General features: G+C 34.2%; 3 protein-coding genes across 3 annotated transcripts; 1 reads left to right on the forward strand and 2 right to left on the reverse strand.

Moving 5' to 3' along the window:
- The first annotated feature begins 2,454 nt into the window (after positions 1 to 2,454).
- On the forward strand, positions 2,455 to 3,739 carry LOC106720283 (whey acidic protein). The gene is made up of 3 exons (XM_014514877.2): positions 2,455 to 2,538; positions 2,917 to 3,105; positions 3,527 to 3,739. Exons 1-3 carry the CDS (start codon positions 2,514 to 2,516, stop codon positions 3,694 to 3,696), a joined length of 384 nt encoding a protein of 127 aa, XP_014370363.1. The 5' UTR covers positions 2,455 to 2,513; the 3' UTR covers positions 3,697 to 3,739.
- A 4,044-nt stretch (positions 3,740 to 7,783) lies between these two features.
- On the reverse strand, positions 7,784 to 10,370 carry LOC106720270 (waprin-Phi1-like). Its single transcript, XM_014514865.2, has 3 exons — positions 10,287 to 10,370; positions 9,967 to 10,146; positions 7,784 to 8,170 (listed from the first exon to the last, which is right to left on the reverse strand). Exons 1-3 carry the CDS (start codon positions 10,309 to 10,311, stop codon positions 8,013 to 8,015), a joined length of 363 nt encoding a protein of 120 aa, XP_014370351.2. The 5' UTR covers positions 10,312 to 10,370; the 3' UTR covers positions 7,784 to 8,012.
- Positions 10,371 to 12,061: 1,691 nt separating this feature from the next.
- On the reverse strand, positions 12,062 to 24,158 carry LOC106720166 (endoplasmic reticulum aminopeptidase 2). The gene is made up of 15 exons (XM_014514748.2): positions 24,062 to 24,158; positions 22,752 to 22,838; positions 22,111 to 22,367; positions 21,723 to 21,917; positions 20,489 to 20,644; positions 20,234 to 20,370; positions 19,817 to 20,006; positions 16,966 to 17,116; positions 15,698 to 15,909; positions 14,987 to 15,167; positions 14,642 to 14,834; positions 14,299 to 14,570; positions 13,432 to 13,634; positions 12,986 to 13,300; positions 12,062 to 12,330 (listed from the first exon to the last, which is right to left on the reverse strand). Exons 2-15 carry the CDS (start codon positions 22,815 to 22,817, stop codon positions 12,069 to 12,071), a joined length of 2,790 nt encoding a protein of 929 aa, XP_014370234.2. The 5' UTR covers positions 22,818 to 22,838; positions 24,062 to 24,158; the 3' UTR covers positions 12,062 to 12,068.
- Between the last annotated feature and the right edge of the window lie 3,137 nt (positions 24,159 to 27,295).

Consider the following 27,295-nt stretch of genomic DNA (forward strand, 5'->3'; position numbering starts at 1 on the left):
ATCTATCTTTAAAAATAAGTATAAAGTTCAATTAAAAACAAACGCAAAACAGAATAGAACAAATTACTAATCTACAACATAAAAAGCTTTGCTATTAATTACAAAATAATTTATACCAACATATATATAATCACATTATAATTATTCAGTAAAAAGTTATTTATTTTCTTTTCCTTCTAATAATTTTAAATCAAATACTATAAATTGTTAAATGTCTCTTGTTTATTTCCTCCGTGGATAATTTTAAGTGTTAATCAAACATTTCTGTGGAATATGAGATAGGAAATCTGTTTTCAATCTCTGTAGACGGCAACTGATTGCTTGCGGAGATTGATCAAGCGGCAAACTCACGTTCCTGTGTTCTGACAGCTGTAAACTTCCACACTTCAATTATTACAACTCTGTATCAAACTAATGAATTCTCAACTAAGACTGTTCATTTTAATAATAAAAAAACTAGCTTTCGCCCGCGACTTCGTCCGCGCGGAATTAAAAAAAAAACTTAGCCTGTGTTCTTCCAGACTATGTTCTACATATATGACAAATTTCAGCGAAATCCGTTAAGCCGTTGCGGAGATTCCTTCAAACAAACATCCATCCATCCATCTATCCAAACATTCGCATTTATAATATTAGTAAGATTAGTTTACCTATACATATAATGTCATGATGATGTTTGCTAGTAACATCATAACTGACGAGAGTTACTGACTTTTACATCGTTTTAAATATTTTGAATGGTAGCTTACCTTAGAGGATGTTCGTTACTGTATTATACAACCTTATTTTTATATTCACAGTCAGATACTATGACAACCGTACATTAAGTACAACATTAATCCTCATACAAAACTAATTCAATAACACATAGGTGTCAGTTATCAAACTAAACATCCTTAAATAGACACACTATACAACAATATACAAAGTGATTCTACTTTCCAACACGGCGCGACGACGTTACGAAAGACGCCATGGCAGGTTATCGTGTTTTCACGTGCCGTTGAAATTGTATTTTGAAAACACAAAATACACATTTTATTCGTTTTTTTTTTTTCTTTGAAATATTATTTTTAAATAAATAAGATAGGTACACGTGCCTATTATTTGTATCGGGATGTACCAAATAATCAACTACACGCGGGAGACGTATAACTATGGTCTACGTATTATTCTCTGTAAATACCGAGAAATGTACATTAAAATGTAGTTCAAGTCAAGTTTAGCTGATAACCTTACATTTAAACAGCTGATAGTGAATATTATTGAATAAATTTAAAATATTACTGACTTCATACTAATAATGAGGGAAATGGCCGTTTAGTCACTACACTGCTATCGGGTCAATTCAATCCGGGAATCTATTTAACGAATAAGGAAAAACATGAAAAAAATATTATAACATAATGCTGTACTTTATGTTATCCATAAAAGAACACACATATAATCACGCTTGTAGAGATCACGGACCTTTGGTGTGGCCAAATGGACCTCCAAAATCCACTTTTCGCCATTTCGGGAGAAGGAACGTGACGGATGGCGAGCCGCGTCCCTTTTTTTTACCCGGGAATTCACACATATGTGCGGGTTGCATCACGATGATTTCTTCTTCATCGTACGAACGTCGGATAAACGTACATATGTAAATCGAAAAACACATTGGTACATAGCAGGCTTCGAACCCAGGACCTACTGATTACAAGTGAAGTGCTTAACCCCTGAGCTACCGATTCTCACTTATCTTTAAAAGAATAGGTTTAGAATTTAGTTTAGTATTAAATACAAAACAAGCGGTTAAATTGCGCTCTAGAAAAAGATTACGAACTAAAACTTATCTATCTGATTTTACGTGACCTACAATTGTCTAAATATTGAACCGAAGAAAATTACGTTGAAAGTCATTAATATTAAAGAGCACTAATTTATTATCCTGGAATAATTTTCATGATTATTTCATGAAATATTGCCGTAATTTATATGTTTACGTCACATGTCATAATGTAATGCTTCGGAACGAACTCTCGGATTGTATTACAATTTCATATGAAGCTCCCCCCTCCACAAACTCCCGCACGTCCTCTCCCGTTATCTGTGTGACATTAACAATACGATTTATATTGAGAGAAAGATTGGAGAACATTTTTAATAACATCATAAATACATTTTATGTTTACATTTTTCATCTTAATAAAGCATTAATCACGATAATATGGTATATGAAAATCACAATTATAAGTAACAATTTTGAGGCTTCCTTCTATAAAGAATTACGGGTGTTTGAAACTGAAACCACAAAAACATATTCTTTTCTCATTTACTGCATAAAAATACGAGGGATGATATTATGTTTGTGTTTCAAAAGTAGCAAACCATGTTTAATTCTATTATTATGAGTCACATAATACGCGACAACCTTGAAATCTGTGTGTATCGGATTATTTGTGTCAAGACGCTCATTATTGTCGCTGGCGAAATCAAAGCGCAAACACACACGGCCCCGAGGGAGCGTACAGATGAAGCACTACATTCTTCTCGTCTGTAAGTACACAACACACTCCATATAATGTAACTACAAAGTGTTACTATTAATTTACAAATAGAGTTAGATATAATTAATGTTTAATGAATACATGAATCGATTAGCTACAGTTAATGGTTAACGATGCAAATGTTATCAGGGCGAGTTAAGAGAGTACCTATACATTCTCACAATGTTTACAGTTTAAAAAAAATAACTTTTGTTTCTAGATGTATCTGTCGTAAGTCGTCCTTTATACTAATCAAACATGATTTTATTTCATTACAATTTAGTTGTTATCCCAACGCCATCTACGAATATCTCATATTAATAATCTATTCATTATATTATGTTTATTTGGTGAAAAGGGTGAAATAAACTGTGTCATTTCTTGTTAGTGTTTTTAGTGGTGTTACAAGTAGTCAGCAGTGCACCGGGTTCATGTCCGCCGACGCTGTCAGTAGATATCTGCGAGGCTGCGTGCGGACCCGGCCTGGCCTGTGAGGGTTCCAAGATGTGCTGTCCCACGGCCTGCGGCGGTGCCATGTGTGTTGATCCTATGACGCAGCGGCACTTCATTACTCTAGGTAGATCATTTATTTATAATCATCATCGTCAGTCCACGGCTAGACATAGATATTGCACAGTACGTTCAGTGATTATCTAATTCAGTTGACAAGATGTGGTCCAGAATATATAAAATCTTATCAAACTTCTGGTGCAATATCTTCTATGAATTATTCTCTCATTGTCATCTACAAGCTTATTTCTCCTCTTCTGTCTTCAAAAACTGCTATATTAACCCTCATTTCAATATCATGACAGACCTCTCTTAATTACACATTTTCTTGTTTGTTTGTCACTACAAGTTCCTTAACATCAATAGATTTTTTTATGAAATTGGTAGGTGTTTTTTGTTTGTGCCCAAAAATCTAGTAAAATTTCACTTGTAAGTACTATGAACATTGTTTTGACTGGGTTCAGCTAGTTATTAATAATCATTACCAGTGAAGAAAGGCCGATGTCCCGAGTATCCTCGTGGTCCGTGGGTATGCAGCCACACGTGCACCAGCGATTCCGACTGTCCGCGAGCGCTCAAGTGTTGCCCCAACAGATGTGGCGCCCTCACGTGTCAGAAACCAGACCCTGACGAACCTACTGACGTTGAAGGCAGATAGTTTAGTTGCAAATTAAAGAAACACTAGTCAATATTAAAGTTAAATCAAATAAAATATATCAAAAAATCTGATCTTCTCATTCCTAATTTTATTAATAAACTAGCTTTTACCCGCGACTTCATCCGCGCGGAATACAAAAATACACACAAGATAAAAAAGTTCCTATGTCCGTCTCCTAGTTCTAAGCTACCTCCCCATCAATTTTCAGCTAAATCAGTTCGACCGATCTTGAGTTATAAATAGTGTAACTAACACCACTTTCTTTATAGATAGATAAGATGATATGAAACTATTCTGATGCTTGTAAATACATAATCTTACTTACGATACGAGCTTACGATAGCGTACTAGTTATCTCCTTTAACTTTAAGCTTAAAATAAAATTGTTAGCTGCACATTGCCTCGTTAAGTGAGCTATTATTCAATTACGTTCGAACGTTGTCGATAATGGATCGTAGCTACCTGTAAACTACGTGAATTTAATAATGCATAGAAGTTGCGAGGTAACGAATGGACGCTTTAAATTTTATGAAGTGAATATATATTTTTTTTGCATTAAATAAATGCAACGAAATATTACCAAACATTTTTTTTATTCTATAAAAAACATGATTGTCTCCTAAGTGTTGTAATGAACCGAATCAGGTATGTGTTTTATTACAAAATACCACACTTTATTTTAGTCTTTACCGATGGTATAAAATGATCCATTTGCTTATATCATAAATATTTGTGACAAATATGATAGTTTCCTGCTCCAATTTACCGCAGACGTTACACATTTTTCAAACAAAGCGCCGCTCCCCGCTACACTCTGTCGCACATTGTCGTCGCCACCTCGACGTCGCCCCGCTGTTGCCCCGTTTGGGGCACATACTTTCCGCCTTCGGGCTTTTGAGCTACATCGCTTTGCCACCGGCTTGGGGAAAATTAAATTTTTACTTTAAGCGATGACCTGGATTCAATAATGTGATTATTTTTGGAATTCCAAAACGTTAATATTGGAAACCACGAACATGACAAGGTTATTGTACATTAATTTAACATTTCATGAATTAATATTGAAAATTTTCCATGATAACGTGTAATGCTCATTGGGTTTTTTTTTCAGAATCAATTGAACGAAAACTAGTCTAAATTAATGTAACTTCCTCTTAATATTTGATCAAATAAAATGATTTCTGTCCAGACAACACATAATTGTAACAAGTCATATTTTATGCCTTTCATAGGATCCCTTCTGAGAACTTAATTAATTTATAATAACAACACACGATCATAAAGACGTGATCTAATTATATTTCATGAAGTTTTTTAAGAGATAAGATAGCTAACTAAAGCGGGTGATTAAGTAAAGTGCTAGAGCATTTCTTAATAGGAAAGGATGGGAAGGGGAAATTGGACTTGGTGGAAGAGGGCATGTATAGGAAGGGGAAATATCCTCTTTCTATCTGAGATTTAATTAAAAAATATTATTGTAAATGGTAGCATTCCACACACAATTATGAAAAAGGCTCTAATATACGAACGAAAAATTCTATTCAGTAAAGTGGTCTGTAAATTTTAAAGGTGTTTATTTTCAATGGTACGATTAATTCACAGCTTTCATCGTTCGCATGATCGAAAGCATCTCGACCTAGATTAGAAGCAGATCCACGTATGAATCGAGAACTAATTTACTTCCAGCTTGAGTTACAGAGTAGATAATGTCAGTAGACAAACATCAACTTTTTCAGTAACTACGGTCACATTAGGATATATAAAACTTGGCCAAATAACCTTGCTGTAGTTGGTAATTTATTACTACTATAAAAAACCAATTTCAAACAAAATGCACTCAAAAGTAACATAAAAAAAATTCAAACAAAATGCACTAAAAAGAAACAAAATAATGTCATGAAAACTCTCTAAACTCTAGTAGTTAGTAGTAGGGGCTCAGTTTTCCGCAACTCCACGACAAGCGCGTATTTTGCGTGTCTCTAAACTCTAAAGAAAGTTCTCTTCTTTCTTGTAACATGTCTATATTGTATAATTATTGTTATTTCGCAGTCGGTGTCGGCCGAAGTAAATAGGTGACATTTTATATTTGAGATGTATTAGACATACTTACGTTTATGTCCCTACTTAGGCCGAAACCGACTCCAAAATAAAAATAATTATACAATATAGACATGTTACAAGAAAGAAGAGAACTTTCTTTAGAGTTTAGAGACACGCAAAATACGCGCTTGTCGTGGAGTTGCGGAAAACTGAGCCCCTACTACTAACTACTAGAGTTTAGAGAGTTTTCATGACATTATTTTGTTTCTTTTTAGTGCATTTTGTTTGAATTTTTTTTATGTTACTTTTGAGTGCATTTTGTTTGAAATTGGTTTTTTAGGTTACTTTTGAGTGCATTTTGTTTGAAATTGGTTTTTTTTAGGTTACTTTTGAGTGCATTTTGTTTGAGATTGTTTTTTTTTTTTGAAGTCGGCTATTTTTTTTTCTTAAAATTTTTGTTTTATTTCACAATTTTTAGTGAATTTTCCTTAATACATATAAAGACATAAATAAGACAAATAAAGACAAGGACTTTCCTATTTGATATGTGTGTACTTCAATTCAAAAACTAATTTAGAATGCAGCAGATAACCACTTATCCTTTAAACAATGAAATAATTATCAAAATCGGTATACAAATTGAAAATTATCGAACTAATACATCGTAGCGTGCCTTTAATTTTGTCCAGCCGCGCGCCGCACTAGCATTTTTCGAATGCGCGTAGTTTTTAATTATTTAATATCTCCCAAACTATTGATCAGAATTACATAGTTTAAAGGCTAATGTAATCTGCATTTAATACTCTAGCCATCAAACATATTTATTTGGATAAGGATTCATATCGAATATAATATAATAGCGCCGTAAGCTTACGACGCTGTTTTTCGTGTGCATTTTAATCGAAGTTTGTTCACAATAACATGGTTTTTGTGAGACATCCATAGATGATAGATATATGCCACCGAAGACTTTTATTTAGCAAATTTAAGGATCTATAATTACTCCATACATCATTTTTATGTAAGTCATATAGTTTGACCTACTTAAGCCCAGAAAGCAAAATTGTGCTTTTCGTGTAGCATTTTTCGTTTCCGCGTAATTTTATTCTTACGATATCTCCTAAACTATTAGACAGAATGATATAGTTTCAATTGCAAATATAATCTACATTAAATTCTCTTGATAATGAACATGTTTATTTACATAAGGGTTAATACTGAACTCGAATAATAGCGTCGGAAATAGGGCATGAATTTAATTGATGTTTCTGAAGAAAAAAATGGTTATTGTGAGAAAACTATAAAAGATAGATATATGCTATCGCGGACTTTTATTTAGCACATTTAAAGAGCTACAATACCCCATACATCATTTTTATGTAGGTCCTATAGTTTAGCCTACGTAAGCGCTGAAAGCAAAAATGTCCCTAATTTTCGCAACAAATTTTGAAGCTATATTCAAAATCTACTAGTCTTCCAGTTATTTAAAAAAAAAAAAAAAAATGGGACCCACCTGCAAGCACTTCCTTTCGATTAAAATATTTTTCATCAAAATCGGACCACCAGGGGCGGAGTATCGCGGTAACACACATAAAAAAAAAATACAGTCGAATAGATAACCTCCTTCTTTTTGAAGTCGGCTAAAAATATGAAACGACGAAAAAATTCAAATGATTTTGGACTTGACAGAATAAAAACAGAAAATAAAAGACAATTTGATTCAAAGAGACCTACATCATTCAAATCTATTTTATTCATATTTTAACAGCTACTTGATCTACTGAATTATCTACACTGTTGTGGCATTTTTACATTAGTGATGAATAATGGAGGCTATTCTCAACGCCCATAAATATTAATTGGATATTCTAAAGCAGACCGCAAATTTCATTTTTAAAGGAAATCGTTAGCATTTTAATATTCCAATCTTTTGAATATGGAAGTTAACAGACTTATAGTCCATCAGATGTTTCTACTTATTTTAGCTTTAATTAACAAACCATTGTTTTTCCTTTTCGCTTAATTACTTAAGAGATAAGAAACCTTATATCGCTGCAAAGTGCAGATGTTTTTATTTGGTGTAAACCATCCCTTTAATCCAATTATTTCTACATCTAAAAATTACACTTTACAAACGTTTTTACTTTCAAGATATTTATTCAGAAATATATTTTTGATGCAACGGATGAGAATTAAAAGCTTGGTCCACCTTCCTCGCTACTCCAGCCTACATATGACATCATGATGATGACAGAAAGTCGTTGGATGAGGTCACATCACATAGGTACATTGGGAAAGGAAGGCATCCTGCAAGTGAGGGCGCCACATCTATTTACGCAGCACTTGAGCGCGCGCGGGCAGTCGGCGTCCGTCGTGCACGTGTGACTGCAAGACCACGTGCCGCGCGGCTGCTCCGGACATTTTCCCTCTTTCACTGTAACATACAATACTTCATTTAACACATTCATTACCACTACGATTTATTTAAAAGAGAGTAATACTGTCTTTGACGCTCTGGGGAACAATCTTACTAATAGTGATGCAACGGATGTCTGTTTCCGTTTCCGCAAGTGCGGAAGTTCCGCGCGCTTTTCAGCATCCGTTTCTGCTTCTGTTTCCGCAACTTTTATAACGGAGATAAAACGGAACTTTACGACGGCTGAGAGATCCAAATGCGAGACGCGCAGTCCGTGCGCGGTCTTTCGGCACTTGTCGCATTTGTTTGTTTACGTACTTTTTGGTGAATTTAAGCGCGTCATATTTTCTGCTGCTGTTTGAAACAATCAGTTTCTCTTGCTGGAGTTAACTGTCTAGTTGTTGTCCATATAAAATTTGACACCTGGCAAAATGTGACTATTTCATACTTACGAGTTATTAAATGTACTTTTGAATAAGTGATAACCATGAAATATATCATCATCATTATTATCATCAGTTCACTATACATCCCCACTGAGGGGCTCGGAGCCTACCCCAAATTAGGGGTGACTAGGCCATAGTCAAACACACAGACCCAAAGCGGGATGACTTCACACATATCATTGATTTTTTTCTCAGATATGTGCAGGCAGCATCACTATGTTTTCCTTCACCGTAAGAACGTCGGATAAATGTACATATGTAAATCGAAAAACACATTGGTACATGGCGGGATTCGAACTCAGACCCTGCAGATTGCAAGTCAAGTGCCACGAGCCACCGACGCCTAATAATTATATCTTTTTCTAATCTAGATTTGGTGTATTTGATACTTAACACATTCACTGTTTACAAAATAAAAAAAGGTAACAGCTGGGAGCTAAAACTTTTTATGGTGAATTTTTATTTAGTATCTGGGAATGTTTGAATATATAGATAAATTAATAATGTTATTATAATGCCTTATATGCCTTATAATGCCTTAATAAATTAAAAACGAATACAAACTGTTTTTACCAAAAAAAATATATATTTGTAAATATGTTTTTTTTCCCATGTTATTTACACTTCTGTTTCCGCATCCGTTTCCGTTTCCGTTTCTGCTAAAATTTATTTTTAACATCTGTTTCCGTTTCTGGTTCCGCTAAGACACTTCCGTTGCATCACTACTTACTAATATTATAAATGCGTATTTGGTTGGATAGATGGATGGTTGTTTCTTAGACGTTATCACCAGAACTGCTCAACATATGTCGAAAAAATTTGGCATAGGTCATAGGTAGCATAGGTAGACCAAAGTCTAAAAAAATACATAGGCTACTTATTTAACATTTTCCTAATCACGTGTGAGAACTAATAGTAAATTTGCATCTAAGGCACGATACAGATGGACATTTATTTTAATTATATTGATTTTTACGACAAATACAGCGCTAGTTGCTCGTAAATTGCTAACAAGTCCTTTAGCCTAATAGCAGTGTTAATAGAACAAAACTTTTAAGCCTTTCAACTTTATTACAGGACGCTGGTTTTTTGAATGAAAAGAAAAACTCACGAGTCTTTCCTTACCCTTTTCTTATAACTTTCATGGAGTGTTCTGGTTCGTGTGGTGTGCTATAAAGTCTTCCTTAGAAATATAAATATAGTATAACCTAGATAAGCGAGAGACTGCTTTATTTTTCTCGCTCATAGGGGTTTTTCACTAACCCCAGTTTCTGGCTTCTGGAGATCGTCCTTCGGGACTGGACAATGACTCTCGCTTATTCAGGTTCGACTGTACCTACTTATATTTCTATGATCTGTGATAATTACCGTAATTAACGAAGTGTCGTTTAGTCATGGGGTCCACACAGATGGAGCCACCGCATTCAGTGGGGCAACAGAGTTGTGTGCTATCGCAGGGTCGCTTCGGCCCGCATGCTGCTTCACAGACAGCAACAGGCAGTGTGGGCGGACATGATCCATCCATACATTGCACTGCCGCTACTGACACTAGAAGATAATACAAAATATGATATAGAAGTCCACTATTTCAATCAGAACACGTTATTTTCGGTTTCCACTGATAAAAGACATGTATAAAAACGGAGAGCAACATTCGTGGTTATAATAAAATAATAAAAAAGACTCACAAACGATTAAACAAATCCGGAACATATTTGCACGCACTGTTTATAAGTAAATAATTCTCTGCCAACAGATAATGTTCCCCGAGTATATTTATAAGCGGTAATATAGAAATCTCTAATCGCCAAAGGGTCAAACTGTTTGTACATTTTAATAACATTGCTAGATCAATGTTTTATAAACAACACGGGTATAAGTTCTTAGCAGGAAAATATATTCAGGGAATTTAAAGCAAATTTTTAAATGTTGACATTGAACTTTTTACAACACAGTAATGTACAGTACTATGTTTACTGTGATTAATTTTTTTATTATTGTCTGCACAACTTTATTTATTTAATCTAAATAAATATTATAATACATGACCGTACTAACTAGCGAAACATACTTACATGCAGCAATATGTCTTGTAGAACTACCTTAAGGAATTTTATGGTATATCAAGGATCTTTTCATTTCAACTTCTTACCATACTTATGTTACATATGCGCCTACTAAAAGCATTTCCGATGCAGCAGTGCGTTGACTTTGCCGCGAGCCACTTAAGAGGCGCTGAGGCTGCATCGACACCGATGTTTTCTAATTTATAACTGTCATAAGATTGTGCAATTCCATTCCTCACTTCAAACGGAACATAGAATAATTAATAAGTTTTAAATTGTAATTTTATAATAAAGTAATCTATAAATCTCGTTTTTTTTAAAACCTTTATCTGTGGCAAACATAATTCTTATCACAATAACACACTTAACAAGTCGTATCAACTAGTGTTGTTACGATTTGTCACAACACTCGTCGAGGTGCCCGTAAATTATTATATTGTCAGGTATGGTGTCTGTAAATAACTTTATTTAAGTTATTCATAGACACCTCAACGACCACGAACCATGAGTATGCGTAAGTATACGTTATTATTAATAACAACCACAAATCATGAAATTATATTCAGGACCACGTGCTACGGAATCGCAAATAACCGACTTAAATAATAAACAGATACGGAGGTAACATTTTGCTTGTATTGGAAAATCGTTAATCCGTATTTAAATCTTGGGATTGACGTATTACTAATTTTCCTTTTAGGTTATCTGTCAATTTCAATTTGTGACATTTGTACAAGAACACAATTGCTATCTTTTTTAATATAATGAGAGCGCTGTCTTTATTATTTTTACAGATTTCGAATATTTGGTATTGATTTAATAAAGGTTCATTCTATTTTTCTGCGCAGTTTTAAAAATGCATCCGTCAAAGAGCGCTGACAGACGGGTTGCATTTAAATAAAGGTTAAAAGAATTTTTAACTTTCTCGTTTGTCGGTTTCTAGATTTCAATCGCATTTTAATGAAATATTTTTTAGCATATATAAATGTGGATTTTTTTTTATTTCTTACCGTCTTAAAATATTTTCAAGAAAAAGCCAACAAAAAGACATTTTTTTTAATTAAAAAGAAATATGCATATATTTTTCGTTATACAATTCTTAAAAAACATTTAATATAATTGTATTAATAATTAAATAATAGAGGAGCGGCTAAAATGTATATAAATAATGTATAAAAATAAAAAAAAAATGAAAAATATTTTCCAAACGAAAAGTATTTTCTTAAAAAATTATAAAAAATACGTAAATTCAAAAATTACTTTTTATTTAATACATCATTCAAATGTATGATTACAATATGTATTTAATTATTTTATCATTTGGTATAAAAATGTTGTAAATTTTCTAATTTATAATTATTTATTTAAAATTTACAAAAAACTTTAATATTTATCCATACACGATTACTGATTTGATTGTACAGTAATACCATTTATATGAAGATAATCATCTAGCCATTTTTCCATGATAGGTAAATTCTGAGCTGACCATTGGGATTCTTCTTTGATATTTTTAATGGACTTTTCTATAATGTGCTCCGCGGGACCAAATTCACCTTTATGTGCTGTATGTAACTTTGTCACTAAGTCTAGACCAGATTCTGTAGTAAAGTGTGAGGTAGCAGTTGATATCAAATGTGACCACAGATTAGATTTAGTATTATATCTGAAAACGAAAGAATAAAAATAATAAAGAGGTTTATGAAACAAGACTGCCAAGAAACGAGAAATGTGAATTTATAAATTCCTTCATCATCAGCTAACTATAAGTCCCCACTGGCTCGGACCCTACCCTAAGTTAAAGGTGACTAGGCTGTCAATGCTGGTCAAGTGCAGGTTGACTTCACACATATCATTGAATTTCTTCTCAGATATGTGCAGCATCACGATGTTTTCCTTCACCGTACGAACGTCGGATATATGTAATACTAGCTTTTACCCGCGACTCCGTCCGCGCGGAATAAAAAAATGCACACAAGATAAAAAAAGTTCCTATGTCCGTCTCCTAGTTCTAAGCTACCTCCCCATCAATTTTCAGTTAAATCAGTTCGACCGATCTTGAGTTATAAATAGTGTAACTAACACGACTTTCTTTTTAATAGATGTAAATCGAAACTCCAAAAACACATTGGTACATAGCACATTGGTAAATTCCTTAGTAATTGTGAATTTCATCAGATTTAAATCTGTCTGCCTAAAAAATTATTTCATTCAATGGTTTCAAATGTGAATGACTATGCAATTAAAAACCAATTCTTAGCCGTTATAACAAGGCAAAAAAAAATCTCGGTAAAAATGTTAGGATTTTTAGTATTACTAACCTCTCTCTTATGATGTCCCAATGATCACTTATAAATTGCAGCAATGTGGTATATGCTTGAGGTGAATTTGCAAACATATTGTTTATAAGGAAAAGGTCCATTTCAGTGAAATTACCATTCCCTTCTAAGAGTGTTATATTTAAAAGCCTCATGATCTTTGTCTTGTCTCTTAAACATCCTGCGAGTGTTTTTAAAAGGTACGTTCTCTCACTTTGTTTTCTAGAATGTGGGAAGTTAATAACTCTTTGAAGTCCAAATTCCCATTCTTCTTGTGTCCCCCAACGGAATACTGGGCAGAAATACCTGTCAGATACTCTGAAATAAATACAGCTTTTTTATCAACTGCTTTCTTTTCGTCAACTGTTATGTTAACGGTTTCTTTTTCCTCAACTGATTTTAGATCGACTGTCAGGAAGTATCCATTAGACGAATATAAATATGCTTACGGATTGCCTTCATCAGGGTTTGGTGCATTCATCCACTTCCTGTATTGTTCTTGAGCTTCTTGAATGCAAGGCTCGTACCCTGCCTGACAGAGGAATGTCTTCAAATGGGCACGCAAATTCTTTTGGTATATCTTCATGTCATCAGACTCTTTTTTCTTTTCCAATTCTTCATACATCGGACGCAGTAGACTTATGATGTAAGCCTAGAAAAAAAATAGAAGTAGTTAGAAAAATTTTTACAATATGTAGCTTTTGCACGCGACTTCGTCTACGCAGAATTTAAAAAAAAGATGAAAAGTATTTTATGTGTTATTCTAGACTACGTTCTGTTATCTATGCTTTTTTTAGCTTCTTTTGCAATTATGTATGTCTCGGTGAGAATATTGTAAGATATAAGTTTTTTATGTACTTATATATTAGATTGTACGCATGTAACTATAACATAAACTTGTGTCTGTTAATTCTGCGAATAAATAAATGTCAAATTTCAATAAGATGTGTTGAATCACTTTCGAGTTATGTAGTAAATATATAAGTCAACGTATCCCACGGGAACCGTAACTATTTCCTGGATCAAAGATACCCTGTATGTTCTTCTAAACCATATTGTATATTTATATCAAATATCATAGAGATCCATTGAACTGTTTCGGAGATACTTTCTAACAAACATCCATCGACCCTGCATCCATCGATCCAGGTCCCTGAACGTAGGGGAACGTAGATATGTTAGGGGGAACGAGAGGACGGCGTAAAAAAATAACATCCATCTAAACATTCGCATTTATAATATTAGTAAGATGTAATAGTTTATAAGAACGGATCTATTAAAGTAAAACTCAACCAAGATTAAAAAAGTACACTTACATTAAATTTATCTCGTATGTCCCAAACATGTCTTGCAATGTGATCGATCATTGTGAACACGGGGTCCCATACAATGTGATGCTTCTCCCTCTTCAAGAACAGTGTCATGTTGAGTGCGGTCGCGAAGGACAGTTCCCCGGCGAAGGCGAGGTTCCAAGCGTCGTGGAGGACCTTGGCTCTGCTGAGCGGCGTCAGCATCCCCTGCTGCTCGTGCTGAAGAGAATTCGCGATCAGGTTCCAATTGTGCTCATCGTAATTAACCGGACATGGAGCTGAAAAATTTTAATATTTATTAGAAATAACCTAATATAAACCTGTTAGTACGAGTATGTATGTATCTTACCGATTTCGTCAGGATTTACAAGTATGAAGATATCGTCATTGGGAGCGTGTTGGAGAGAATATACCGGACCGTTCATCCAGGTCACCACGTTGGGGAAGAAGTTGTTGTCGCCGCGAGAAACGATCAGCGGGATCCACCACAGCATCTGCTCCGCGTCCGGTACATCATGAGGCCGCTCACGTAGGTACAGTTTCTAGGAAATTTTGTTACAATTTTTTTTTATTATTCTTTCAGTCGGCTAATAAATATGTCGATTTGGTTATCATCTTGGTGTAAAATGCAGTTATAAAGTGTTTAATCTAACCCTTTGACTGCCGTTGATTATTTTGAACCATAGTTGAATACCTGTTTTATAATAGCAGTACGATTATTGTAATTTCTTATAACTGTGAGTAGAGGAAGTCGGTCCTTTTCGATCCAGCTCTGAGCAATAGTTTTGACGTCAATCTGATGTTCACCGTGGGAGACTGCGTATTCCGCATTTAGGCAATGCCAGAGGAAATCGCTGTCGAATGTTTTATATGCCCTGAAAATAATCTTTTAATATTAAAAATTTCAATCTACCCACAAAATCAATTTTGTATGTGGACTGAGCGAATATTAAAAAACGGCTAAAACTAATAAAAATTCACAAGCAATCACATATTTCTAACAGAAACTACAAAGTTTCATCCTTTTACAATGTAATTTGCAAACGAAAACTTGCCTTTGAAAGTTAAAACTTTCTGATAAAACCCTCTTTTCCTTTACCTCAACTTTCTATTACATTTGCAGAATTTGTGAAGGTTTACTTTAGGAGTGATTGACTGCAGGTTCATGGCCGAAAGACCTTAGCATAGGACAAAGGAACAGTTCTCCTCACTCTTACTATATCTTTCTCTTTACTTCAAAAAGACATAAAGACATGACTTATTTCTATTAAATTTAGAATTTGATGCTGATTACGAGATACTTTTAAGTACCGCGAACAAATTTATACAATTAAATTAAAAAAGTCCTCAAAGCAAACTTCTCGGTGTCAAAACTACATGCTGTATTAGTAACAAATGTGTTCACCTCTCAATCAGGAACTTCCTGACTCCACTCCGGAACACATTCTCACCGAGAGTGTAATTAAACATGCGGAAGAGTAACTCAATCTTGGTGCTCATCGTCTCCTGCTTCATGCCCGTGATCCTGGAGTGAGGGTAACGCTTGCTGTACTCGTAGTACAAGGAATAGAGAACCGTCATCGGCCACTTGCCGTCCATTTCGCAACCACCGTTTATCTGTACCGAGAAGTATTTTTGGTTGATAAATTGTCAACATTAACCCATTGTTCTAAATTAACTTTTACGTATAACGATGCGAAAGTATAAACTACGATACGTCTTAATATGAAAATCATAGGAGATTCGTCCTTCACCTTTTTAAAAAGTTTTACTCATCTAGGTTTACATGAATAAATTTGGACAATTCGCACATCTATACTCCTTTCATTCTGCATTGTTGGTTTTAAAATCTATCTATTTTAATTTTTTAACCAATATTTCATACTAGCTGTTACCAGTGACTCCGTTCGCGCGGATTAAAAAAAATTATTAATCTATATATTCATCCAGGCTATGTTCTACATCAGTGCCAAATTTCATCGAGATAAGTTCTGAAGATACCTTCAAACAAACATCAATTCATCCATCCATCCATCTAAACTTTCGCATTTATAAATGCATTTATAAATGCGAAAGTTTAGATGGATGGATGGATGAATTATTAAGAAGCAATATGTGTAAATTCTTTTATATTTTCTCCGTAAACAATATAAAAATAAACAGACTATTGACGTGTATTTATTGTAACAACAGCGTTTTGTGAGCAACTGTACCCTCGATATTGGTACAGTGAAGAAAAAAAGCATCGCTGATTGATCACGTACCTCAGATATTGGACGTTGTATTTGCGGTACACAACCATGAGACTTAGAAAAAACAAAGCCTTATGTTATCACAACTCAAACGAAAATTTATTGTCATCTCGTTATTGCTCGATACAATATTTCAGTACGAGCTTTTCGTACTAAAATTGTGCTACGAGATTGTCATATATTTTAGAGTAAACTTATACTTTATAAGAGGACATCTAATATTTTTTCTTTTTGAAAATGTTACATCTGTCCTCTTTAGAAGATTATCTCCCTTCATCCAACATTGAAAGCAACCTTAATATAAAATCCAATCGCTATTTGTACACGAGACTAACATCATTATTGAAGCTTTTTAAAAATCTTTAGGTACTGGACTACCACCATGGACATTTTAATCATAAACAAAAAAGAGGTAACGTACCATAAAGGCAGCTTCGACAGCTAAATAACCAACGAGGGCCTTATTGATGTGAGCGTCAGACCACCAGGCAGGAGTTACCAGCCCGCCCAGCCACTGATGCAGCACCTCCTGTGCGAGTTGTATGTAGCCCTCGTTGTTCAGATCACTCTCCCTATACAACATTGTAAAATCCTTACTAATATTATAAATGCGAAAGTAACTCTGTCTGTCTGTCTGTCTGTCTGTCTGTCTGTCTCGCTTTCACGCAAAAACTACTGAACCGATTTAAATGAAATTTTGTACACAGATAGTCTAGAGCCTGAGGATGGACATAGGCTACATTTTAACGCGAAAAAGGGGTTGTAAGGGGTTGAAAGTGGGGGTGAAAGTTTGAATGGAATTATCGTCGTTTTTACAGGTAGAAGATTGAAACTTATTTTCAAGGCTAATTTGATAAAGATAAATATGAAATTAATTTTTTTGGAAAAATTTTACCCCCAAGGGTGCTAAATAACAATAGGGGATGAAATTTTGTTTGGCAATATATTCGGTTTTGGTGAATGTTTTGTTTAATATGCTTTGCTGTAACCCTTACCAATATTTAGTCTAGAGCCTGAGGAAAGACGTAGTCTACATTTTAACGCGAAAAAGGGGTTTGAAGGGGTTGAAAGTGGGGGTGAAAGTTTGTATGGAATTATCGTCATTTTTACAGGTAGAAGGTTGAAACTTATTTTCAAGGCTGCTAATTTGATAAAGATAAATATGAAATTAAATTTTTGTAAAATTTTACCCCCAAGGGTGCTAAATAACAATAGGGGATGAAATTTTGTTTGGCAATATGTGAGGTTTTGTTGAATGTTTCTTTAATATGTTTTGCTATTACCCTTACCAATATTTAGTCTAGAGCCTGAGGAAGGACATAGGGCACGTTTTAACGCGAAAAAGGGTTTGCAAGGGGTTGAACGTGGGGGTGAAAGTTTGTATGGAATTATCGCCATTTTTACAGTTGGATGCTTGAAACTTATTTTTGAGGTTGCTAATTCTATATAAATAAATATGAAATTAATTTTTTGTAAAAAATTTATCCCCAAGGGTGCTAAATAACAATAGGGGATGAAATTTTGATTGGCAATATGCTCAGTTTTGGTGAATGTTTTGTTTAATATGTTTTGCTGTTATCCTTGCCAATATTTAGTCTAGAGCCTGAAGAAAGACGTAGGCTACATTTTAACGCGAAAAGGGGGATGTAAGGGGTTGAAAGAGGGGTGGAAAATTGTATGGAAGTATCGTCTTTTTTTTACAGTTAGAAGCTTGAAACTTATTTTTGGGGCTGCTAATTTGATATAAAGAAATTAATATTCAATATTTGACAAAAGTTTACTCTTAAGGGTGCTAAATAACAATTATGGATGAAATTTTGTTTGGGAATATTTTAGATTTTGTTGAATGTTTTGTTCAATATGTTTTGCTGTTACCATTACAAATATTTAGTTTAGAGCCCGAGAAAGGATAAAGACTACTTTACAACGCGAAAAAGGGTTTGTAAGGGGTTGAAAGTTAGGGTGGAAATTTGTATGAAAGTATCGTCATTTTTACAGTTAGAAGCTTGAAACTTATTTTTGAGGTTGCTAATTCTATATAAATAAATAGGAAATTAAATTTTTGTAAAAATTTTGCCCCCAAGAGTGCTAAATAACAATAGGGGATGAAATTTTGTTAGGCAATATGTAAGGCTTTGGTGAATGTTTTGTTTAATATGTTTTGATGTTACCCTTACCAATATTTAGTCTAGAGCCTGAGGAAGGACAAAGCCTACTTTTTAACGCGAAAAAAGGGTTATAAGAGGCTGAAAGTGAGGGTGGAAATTTGTATGGAAGTATCGTCATTTTTACAGTTAGAAGCTTTAAACTTATTTTTGAGGTTGCTAATTCTATATAAATAAATAGGAAATTAAATTTTTGTAAAAATTTTGCCCCCAAGAGTGCTAAATAACAATAGGGGATGAAATTTTGTTAGGCAATATGTAAGGCTTTGGTGAATGTTTTGTTTAATATGTTTTGATGTTACCCTTACCAATATTTAGTCTAGAGCCTGAGGAAGGACAAAGCCTACTTTTTAACGCGAAAAAAGGGTTATAAGAGGCTGAAAGTGAGGGTGGATTTGTATGGAAGTATCGTCATTTTTACAGTTAGAAGCTTTAGCTTTAAACTTATTTTTTAGGCTGCTGATTTGATATAAATAAATATGACATTTGAAATTTTTAAAAGTTTTACCCTCAAGGTTGCAATGTAACAAAACGGAATAGGGGATTAAAGTTTGTATGGGAAGATGTTTATATGAATATTTTGTAAGTTTAATATTTTTTGGCATTTTTTATAAGTTTAAGTAAAAAAAACAACAACAACATAATTGTCGACCCGTAACCCAGAGGGGTAGGCAGAGACCCAGGACCTACATTTGGCGCGGTCCGGGCACACCTCTTTCTATGTTCTTCTACATACATCAAAGCATAGCACGTTGGTTAAATAAAATAATTAGCTCAAAAAAAATGCTACCCATAATAGTATTTCACGCGGACGAAGTCGCGGGCACAGCTAGTCATCTATAACTCAATGTAATAAGGTACAAAATACAACCTCTCCGTGTTATATAAGATCCGTTATTGTTACATGAATAAAATGAGCTATTTTATAATAAAAAGACTGAGAACATTGATTGTTTTAACTCCCTTCGTTTAACATTACCTTAAAACTTGACATACAAAGTACCATAGGTCACTTAAGCGATTTAGTTTACCCTTTTCACTTATCACTAGACCTTGAACTTTATAGTCAACACATTAGAATCTAAATTCCATCTAAACAACACTTACTTGAACACGATAAGGCCCCAGTTATCGGCTGGTTTCACGCCTTGATAGTTGGGTAATGCGACGATGTCCAATTTGGCTATTGGCAAAGCTGGCCAGTCGTAGACATTAATTACGTTCATTATGTAATTTATTCTGAACAGAGCTTCATTTAGGACTTCCATATAACCATCGCGACCCCAAAACTGTATAGCTGAAATGAAAAAAAGACTTTAAAAATAACTATTTTTTTTTAAATTGATGAAGCGATCTATGTGGTACAGTGAACTGTGGACATAACAATCAGTCATTGATCTCAACGGATGATCACATGCTTAAAGTCTATTTCAAAATTTAAATACACAGTTAATATCATCTATACAAAACAAATATCACTAGAACGAGACATTAAAAGTAGGCCTTTCTGATGTTAAAACTTACTGATATTGGATGAACCGTCGTCAAAATTAGTGAAATTGCCAAGCTTAGCGATATCTGCAATGACCAGCCCGAGAGTAAACGTTGACATCGGCGGCGACCGCTTGAAGAAGACACGCACAGCTTCCGGCTCACCCGTGCTACAAGATCCAAGAATTATATAGAAGTTAATAAAATGTAAACGGTTTTTCTGACTCAAGGCAAATCCTGTAATTGTCATTCACTCCACTGACACCAATACTCAATAATGTCACTAACATATTCTCAACTCTGTCAATCTCCATGTTACTGAGAGCCACCATGTTCCAGGGGCGGACTACGCTGACATCGAATGGCGCTTTGAACTCGGGTTCATCGAAGCAGGGGAACACGCGCCGTGCGTTGTTGGGCCGCAGCTGTGTTGCAACCACCGTCCTAAGGCAATACAAAAAAGCACAGGTAATTCATTATTTAATTAAATAAACTAGGTTAAATATTAGAGGTAACAACAAATATGACATCATGTTCTAGTGTACATTTGGATATGTGGTAATACAAATTAAAAAAAAAGTTTTCATGGTTACGATTTTTAAATATGCATACTGTATATATGTAGGGTGTTCGATACGATCCGATACTGTGGATCAATACAAGGGAATATAATCATTTTTTTTATAGATAAAGTTTGGCATTCGATCCGTTATTTAAATTATATACGTAACAGTGTATCGGAAAATATAAATTTGTACATAATTTAGACGTTAACCAAATGTCGTGTTTATTATGTACAAATTAAAAACTTAGTGCGATGGATTCATCTTGATAATTAAATAATAATTCTTTGTACTAGAATTTGTGAGATAAGTTCCTATTCTGTTTCATTATCCCACCGACAAGAGGGTTTTATTTTTCGAGCCTCAGTAAATGGCTTTGTATACAATATATGTAAGTAAATTTCATTGTGATGGCCCAAACGTCTGAACTGATTTTAACGAATGGGGTGCCCGATTTTTAAAGACGCATAATAAGCCACGTTACATAGTAGATCCCTATATTAATTATTATTAGTCCTTTACTTAAACACATAGCTACTTGGACCCATATAGTACAAGAGGCTATTTCTAAAATTTAAAAGATTAATTGCGACTTTATCGCTGCATAAATGAACCTGATTTTAAGCTACCATTGGCGAACTGTATCGCGTCTCGCAGTTACCCTATTCATCAGCAGCTACTCGATACCGCCTTTTAAAGTATAATTAGCGCCATCTAGTATCTAATAGCAAAATTACAGTTCTACTAATTTAAATGTAACATGTGAAAAGTGTTTATTATTTTGCAGTGTAATTATAATAGAAATTAGATATTTGATAAAGTTAAAACTTATATATTACATGTATTTTATGGTATAAATACTTGGATCTCATTTTAAACAGGAGAAATTTACGGTAAAGTTTTTGAACAAAGGAATAAGTTTGCGTAAAATGGAATAACAATCATGACATCAAATTTACCTTTCACGATCTTGTTCTGTCTTGTAAGTAGATTTAAAGAAACCCTCACTAGTTGTGGTTTCCATTTTTCCTTTAAAAGTCATTTCAATTATTCCCTTGGTGTCTGTCGGAAGCAATCTGTCGACTTGAAACAATATTGTAGATTTTTTTGTGTCTGGATCAATGTCCTTTATACGTAGCTCCCGGGGTTCCTTACTAAAAATATATTTAAGTGAATTCAAAAAGATTAACAGTTCAAAAGATAATTAATTTTTGACATATTAATAACAGTACTTTAAAGAAAAGGAGATGAAATAATTGTCATTAAATATAAATAAAAATTCAAAGTTAAAAAATTTATGGTCTTTATACCTTAATTAAGTTATAACAGCAATGTTCAATTACTTACGAGTCATCAAGCCATACTTTAACCGTCGTATTAATGATTTCAACTTCAGGGGAGACATGAAGTGTAATCTCATCAGTTTCTGAGGCCCACGTCAAGTTGATGGCTACATAACCTTCGTACGCGGCGTCTTCAATACGCGGCTCCAAGCTCAGGTTGTAACCAGTGGGTAGTACACTCTTCTCGAGTCGAGTCTCCATCGCCAGACTGTGCGCATTGCTTAGGTCAATGCTTCTTGTCTTGATTATGTGTGGGGCGACCTTTAAAAGGTAAATTCTATTTGGTTAAGCTTTCTATCGCAATCATTTCCTATCAGAAAATTATATTGTTTGTTTCACTCTAATGAATTTTAATTTTAATAAATTTTACATATTTTATTTCATTTATTAAAATACTCTGTTCTAGACGTAAGCGATTTTACTGGGTTGCCATTCGATTTGTATATTACTCCAGGATATAATAGAATAGTAATTAACATCAAATTTTCTTTTAATTAGCTAATTTTTACATTAAAACGCTTCTTAAAAGTACTAAATTTATGGCATAAAGTATACGCTTGACAAACTGTATATCAAGTTTTCGCTCCAAAGAGGCCGGAGTGTAGCCAATAAAATAAGCCGCACTGGTGTGATTGAATAACTGACCTCATCCGGCTGCGAGGTGCTAGTTGCGAGCACGCACAACGTAAGTATGTACACACGCCCCAACATGTTGTGAAACTGTCTTCAACTCTGTAACAAAGCGTTGAATATAGTGCCATCTAAACTTTATGCCGGCTCGCTTTAGCATCAGAGGCTGCGCTTAATGCAATTTGATTATCGGCTGCAGTAGCGGTATAAGAGTAGGGTCGGATGGGGCGACCGCCCAGGGCACCAGGGTTATGGGGACCGGCATCGGATAAAAAAGAGCGCCTGCAGTGCCCCTTAATCCTTATTTTTGGAAGATTTCCCAAGACACGTAAAAAAGAGGGCACCCCAAAAATATCGCCCAGGGCGCCGGAAATGCTAAAATTGTCCCTGATCGGCAGGACTTAAATAGATAAGGGTTTAGGAACGCCTCTAAATGCAAATTCCTCTGTTCAAAGTGGACACAGCTATCTGCGCAGACAATGCATACACCTAACCACAAGACACAATAAAATGTAAATTTTACAATATACAAATGTTTTCGTGATTCTTAAAACACTTAAATATGGGTATCAGTTGTCTGAAGTTAGAAGACATCGCATCGAAATTGTAGGTGGTAAATATTAACTTTAAAAAAAATCAACAATAATTCGTTTGTTTTAAAGATTTATAATTAAACTGATTGAGTTTAGTGTCTTTGTATTACAATTAAGTTAATTGCTTCTAGTATAAAGATTACATAAAATATCACTGATTTTAATGAGTTTACCACAGATATATATATATATCTAATATATAAAATTCTCGTGTCACAGTTTTCGTTCCCGTACTCCTCCGAAACGGCTTGACCGATTCTCATGAAATTTTGTGAGCATATTCAGTAGGTCTGAGAATCGGCCAACATCTATTTTTCATTTTTTTTTAACTGCGCGCGGACGGAGTTGAGGGCGACAGCTAGTACTAGTATATATTTTTTTAACATATTGTTTTGAATAAGTGAAAATTAACTGCTTAGCTAGTAGCTAGTAGATAATACAAGTGCGAATGTTAAGTAACAATATTTCATAATGAATTCACAATGTTTTTCGCTTTTGCTATTCTAACTATCCATCTATACTACATCCAAGGTACGCGTTAGAAATGGAAGAAAGATTGGTCCAAAGTATATGCAGATTTTTACCAAAAAAACCTACAAACTCCTTTAATAAACCAGAAATAGATCAGAGAAAAACTAGGATTCCCAAATAATAGAACAAAGAAGGAAAGCTTATTATATATCTGGAGAAAGAAGTGGTAAATGAACATAAAAATGCAGTGGGTGTACTCACTGGTTGAAGACAGGTCGGAATGGGCAATGTGCCACTCGCGATGTTTGCTCGCACCCGCTCAATTCGAGCCAATTGCCACCAGGATATGGCTCGTTTGCACTGACGACATGCCGTGATTGTCAACCAACCAGTTGTTGTGAAGGATCTAATCTAATTTGTATTCTTACAATATTAATTACACACGATATGTATTTAGCATTGATGAAGTCCGAGAGGTTCCGTTGCTTGTTTCTTACATATTAAAAAGCCACTACTTCACGTTCTTCTGCTGCAATCATTTTACAATAACCTTTGATTTATTTTGACTATTAATTTACTTGGCATTTTAAAAATAACTTCTATCAGAATCTGGGGGATAGACATAAAAATAAGTTATTTCAGGACATGTAGCAAAATAAGATTGCCGTCATATCAATCTCCCCTCCTACTTGACTAACTCGCATACTCAGCTGTCTAATAGTTACTTAATCTTTATGGTACATTTATCAAACCGAGTATAATTCTCTTTAATAAAAGACTTTAAATGTGGATGTACTAACGTAATATAAAGTAACACAGCTCTCTTGCTGAAACGGACTGAAAACATTTTATAGAATGCGTTAGAGAAATACCAGACTTACCAAAATGGAAAATAACACCAGTCGGTATAGATCCGTATGGATCTTTGTAGACCCTTAGGCTTATACGAGGACGCTCAACGCCACGTAATTGGGTCTCCATATCCTTTAACGCACAATGCGAAACGCATTTAACATGTTCTATTCTAAAATATTCGTACACGATAACATCGTGCTCCTTCCTGCTTTTACACACACCATAAATATATCTAAAATTATATTAAGTACTTATTCGTTTTACTTATAAACAGTGAAAAAATAAAACAGTCTCAGGACTAATTTGCCAGTCCTCGTTGTTCATTACTTCAGCTTCTTCGTTGTACCATTAATCGAAAGTCATTTAGGTTTTAGATTCTCACTACAAGTTCTTGATAAGGCGAGGAGTGTTGTGTACTAACCGTGGATTTCTGAGACCATAATCTCCGACAACAAGGATGATGGTATATTTTATATAGAGATTTTGATCTAAAAAAACTCCCACGGGTGGACTGTTACTTTACCCGATTCATCGCGAATTTTTTTTTCATAAATAACAAGCTTTGTCAAACAAGCCTCATTTTAAGTTTCTACATTTCTACGTACCTAATCGAAGTTGGTTTAGTTTAGATATTTGTAAGGTGAGAATATCGTCGAATTTTTGGAATGCACATCAGACGGTGAAGTCAAAGCAAACAGTAAACGTAATCAGTGTCTAACAAGGCAATAATGTGCGTTAACTAGCGATGGTGTAAATCACCGTAACCAGCGCAAACATGATGACCCACTGCCGGACGGCAAGAGCAAACATTGTTGACCGCTGACTTGCCTCTCCTCTAATTTAGGTGCTATTCGACATGTTTTTTATTTAAAGTTAAAACAAAAATTATGCGTGATAATTGTTTTTTCTTACGACATTAAGAAACATTAAAGGTTATATTTTAAAATGTTTTTTTTTTTAACTTTTATGCAGTAAAATTACCAAATAATATTTATTTTGTTAAACAATTGAAGAACTCCAATTTTGTATCAAGGAATTATTGTAATTCAAAGTTGCATTAAATTACATTACTTGCAGCAATGTTTGCCGCCGTGACCATATAAGAAACATGTTAAACAAAAACAGACAAAAAAGCCTAGACTCATTTATTAAGTCGCGCGTTTATTTCCACAGGTAAATCAACAAAACCTTGATGAAGAAGTCTTGACCATACCCACACACATCTCCATCGAAAGTTGGTTCATGGCACTACGCGCTTTTTGACAAATTCCCAGAATAATCTCTCCACATCAACCTCCACAGTCTTTAAATTACTTATTCTTAGAACAGTGACGCCGTGACGTCAATGGACTGTCTCGCAAATCCCAATCCGAGGTAGTTCGACATAGGGTTGCCACCACTTCGGCGTTGACATTAATTCTTTTCAGGTGCACAGTGCTTTGACATCAATAAAATGTGTGGACCAAGTCATATACACGTCGTTTCATTAACCATGCTGCCTATTATTTGAGCACAAACTTGCCGTTAAAGCATTTTTTATTTGCTTTGGACTGGATTGCTCTGCCTTCGCATAATGCTGGCAGAAAGGATTAAGAGTGGACGTTTTTTACAGCCAGTTTTTGGATCTATGTTTATCCTAAGTTGACAGCCCTAATTCTAAATCGCTGACTAACATATGAGAGGAAAGGCCTCGTCTGTCCGTTCCGGTTTTAGGTTGTGTTTAAAGTAACTAACCATTGTTGCTAAAACTAATCATTTACCGTGGGTTTCTGAGACAAAAATCCCCGTTTAAATCATATATAGTTATCTCTGTTTTGTCAAAGATAATGACAGGGATGACGATATGTTTTATACAGAGATTTTTGTCTCAGAAAGCAACGGTTAATCGGACATTTTCATTGAATGTGATAAGTTACGGCACATTGTTGTAATATTTGGTAAAAAAATAAACCTTCGTTTTAGTGATTTGTAAAATCATTTCCTAATTACAATAATTAAATATATAAACTTTTACATTATTATGAATATTCGATTAGGAAATTAAAAATAGAATAAAAAATACGCCACAATATAATATTTTATTATCTGATGTACTTAATGACATTTGCCTCAATACCACTGGGCATCTGGCAAATCCCGTGACATCACAATAAATCACGAAACAGTCAATTTATCAAAAGATATTGACATGTTTTTACGTACACATTCACATATCATCTTACTTTCTTATTATTAATTATTTATTGTTTTACGATTTACAAACATACAACTAAGACCTTTTTATCGAGCGCATTGATGCATATTAGGAAATTATTAAATTTATAAATCTTATAATTTCTGTTACTAATTTTAAAGTGCCACATCTATGTATAGACATAAATGGTGTGTAAAATAAAATCATAAATATAACAAAAAATACAATCTTCTTATGATGATATAAATAGCGTTCCAGAAGTTGTTAACATTTAATCCTGGAAATAAGATCTAATAAAGAAATGAGTATCATTAAAGCTGAAAAGGACGTCTAAAGTTACAAGTGACTTCATGCGTCCGCATTAACTAATTTCTTGAATATTTTTACCTATTTAATGTATCTTTGGAAGAGTATTTGAATAGGGAAAAAATTCTATCGAAATATAC

Source organism: Papilio machaon, chromosome 8 (assembly GCF_912999745.1).
Source record: "Papilio machaon chromosome 8, ilPapMach1.1, whole genome shotgun sequence".
Lineage (NCBI taxonomy): Eukaryota > Metazoa > Arthropoda > Insecta > Lepidoptera > Papilionidae > Papilio > Papilio machaon.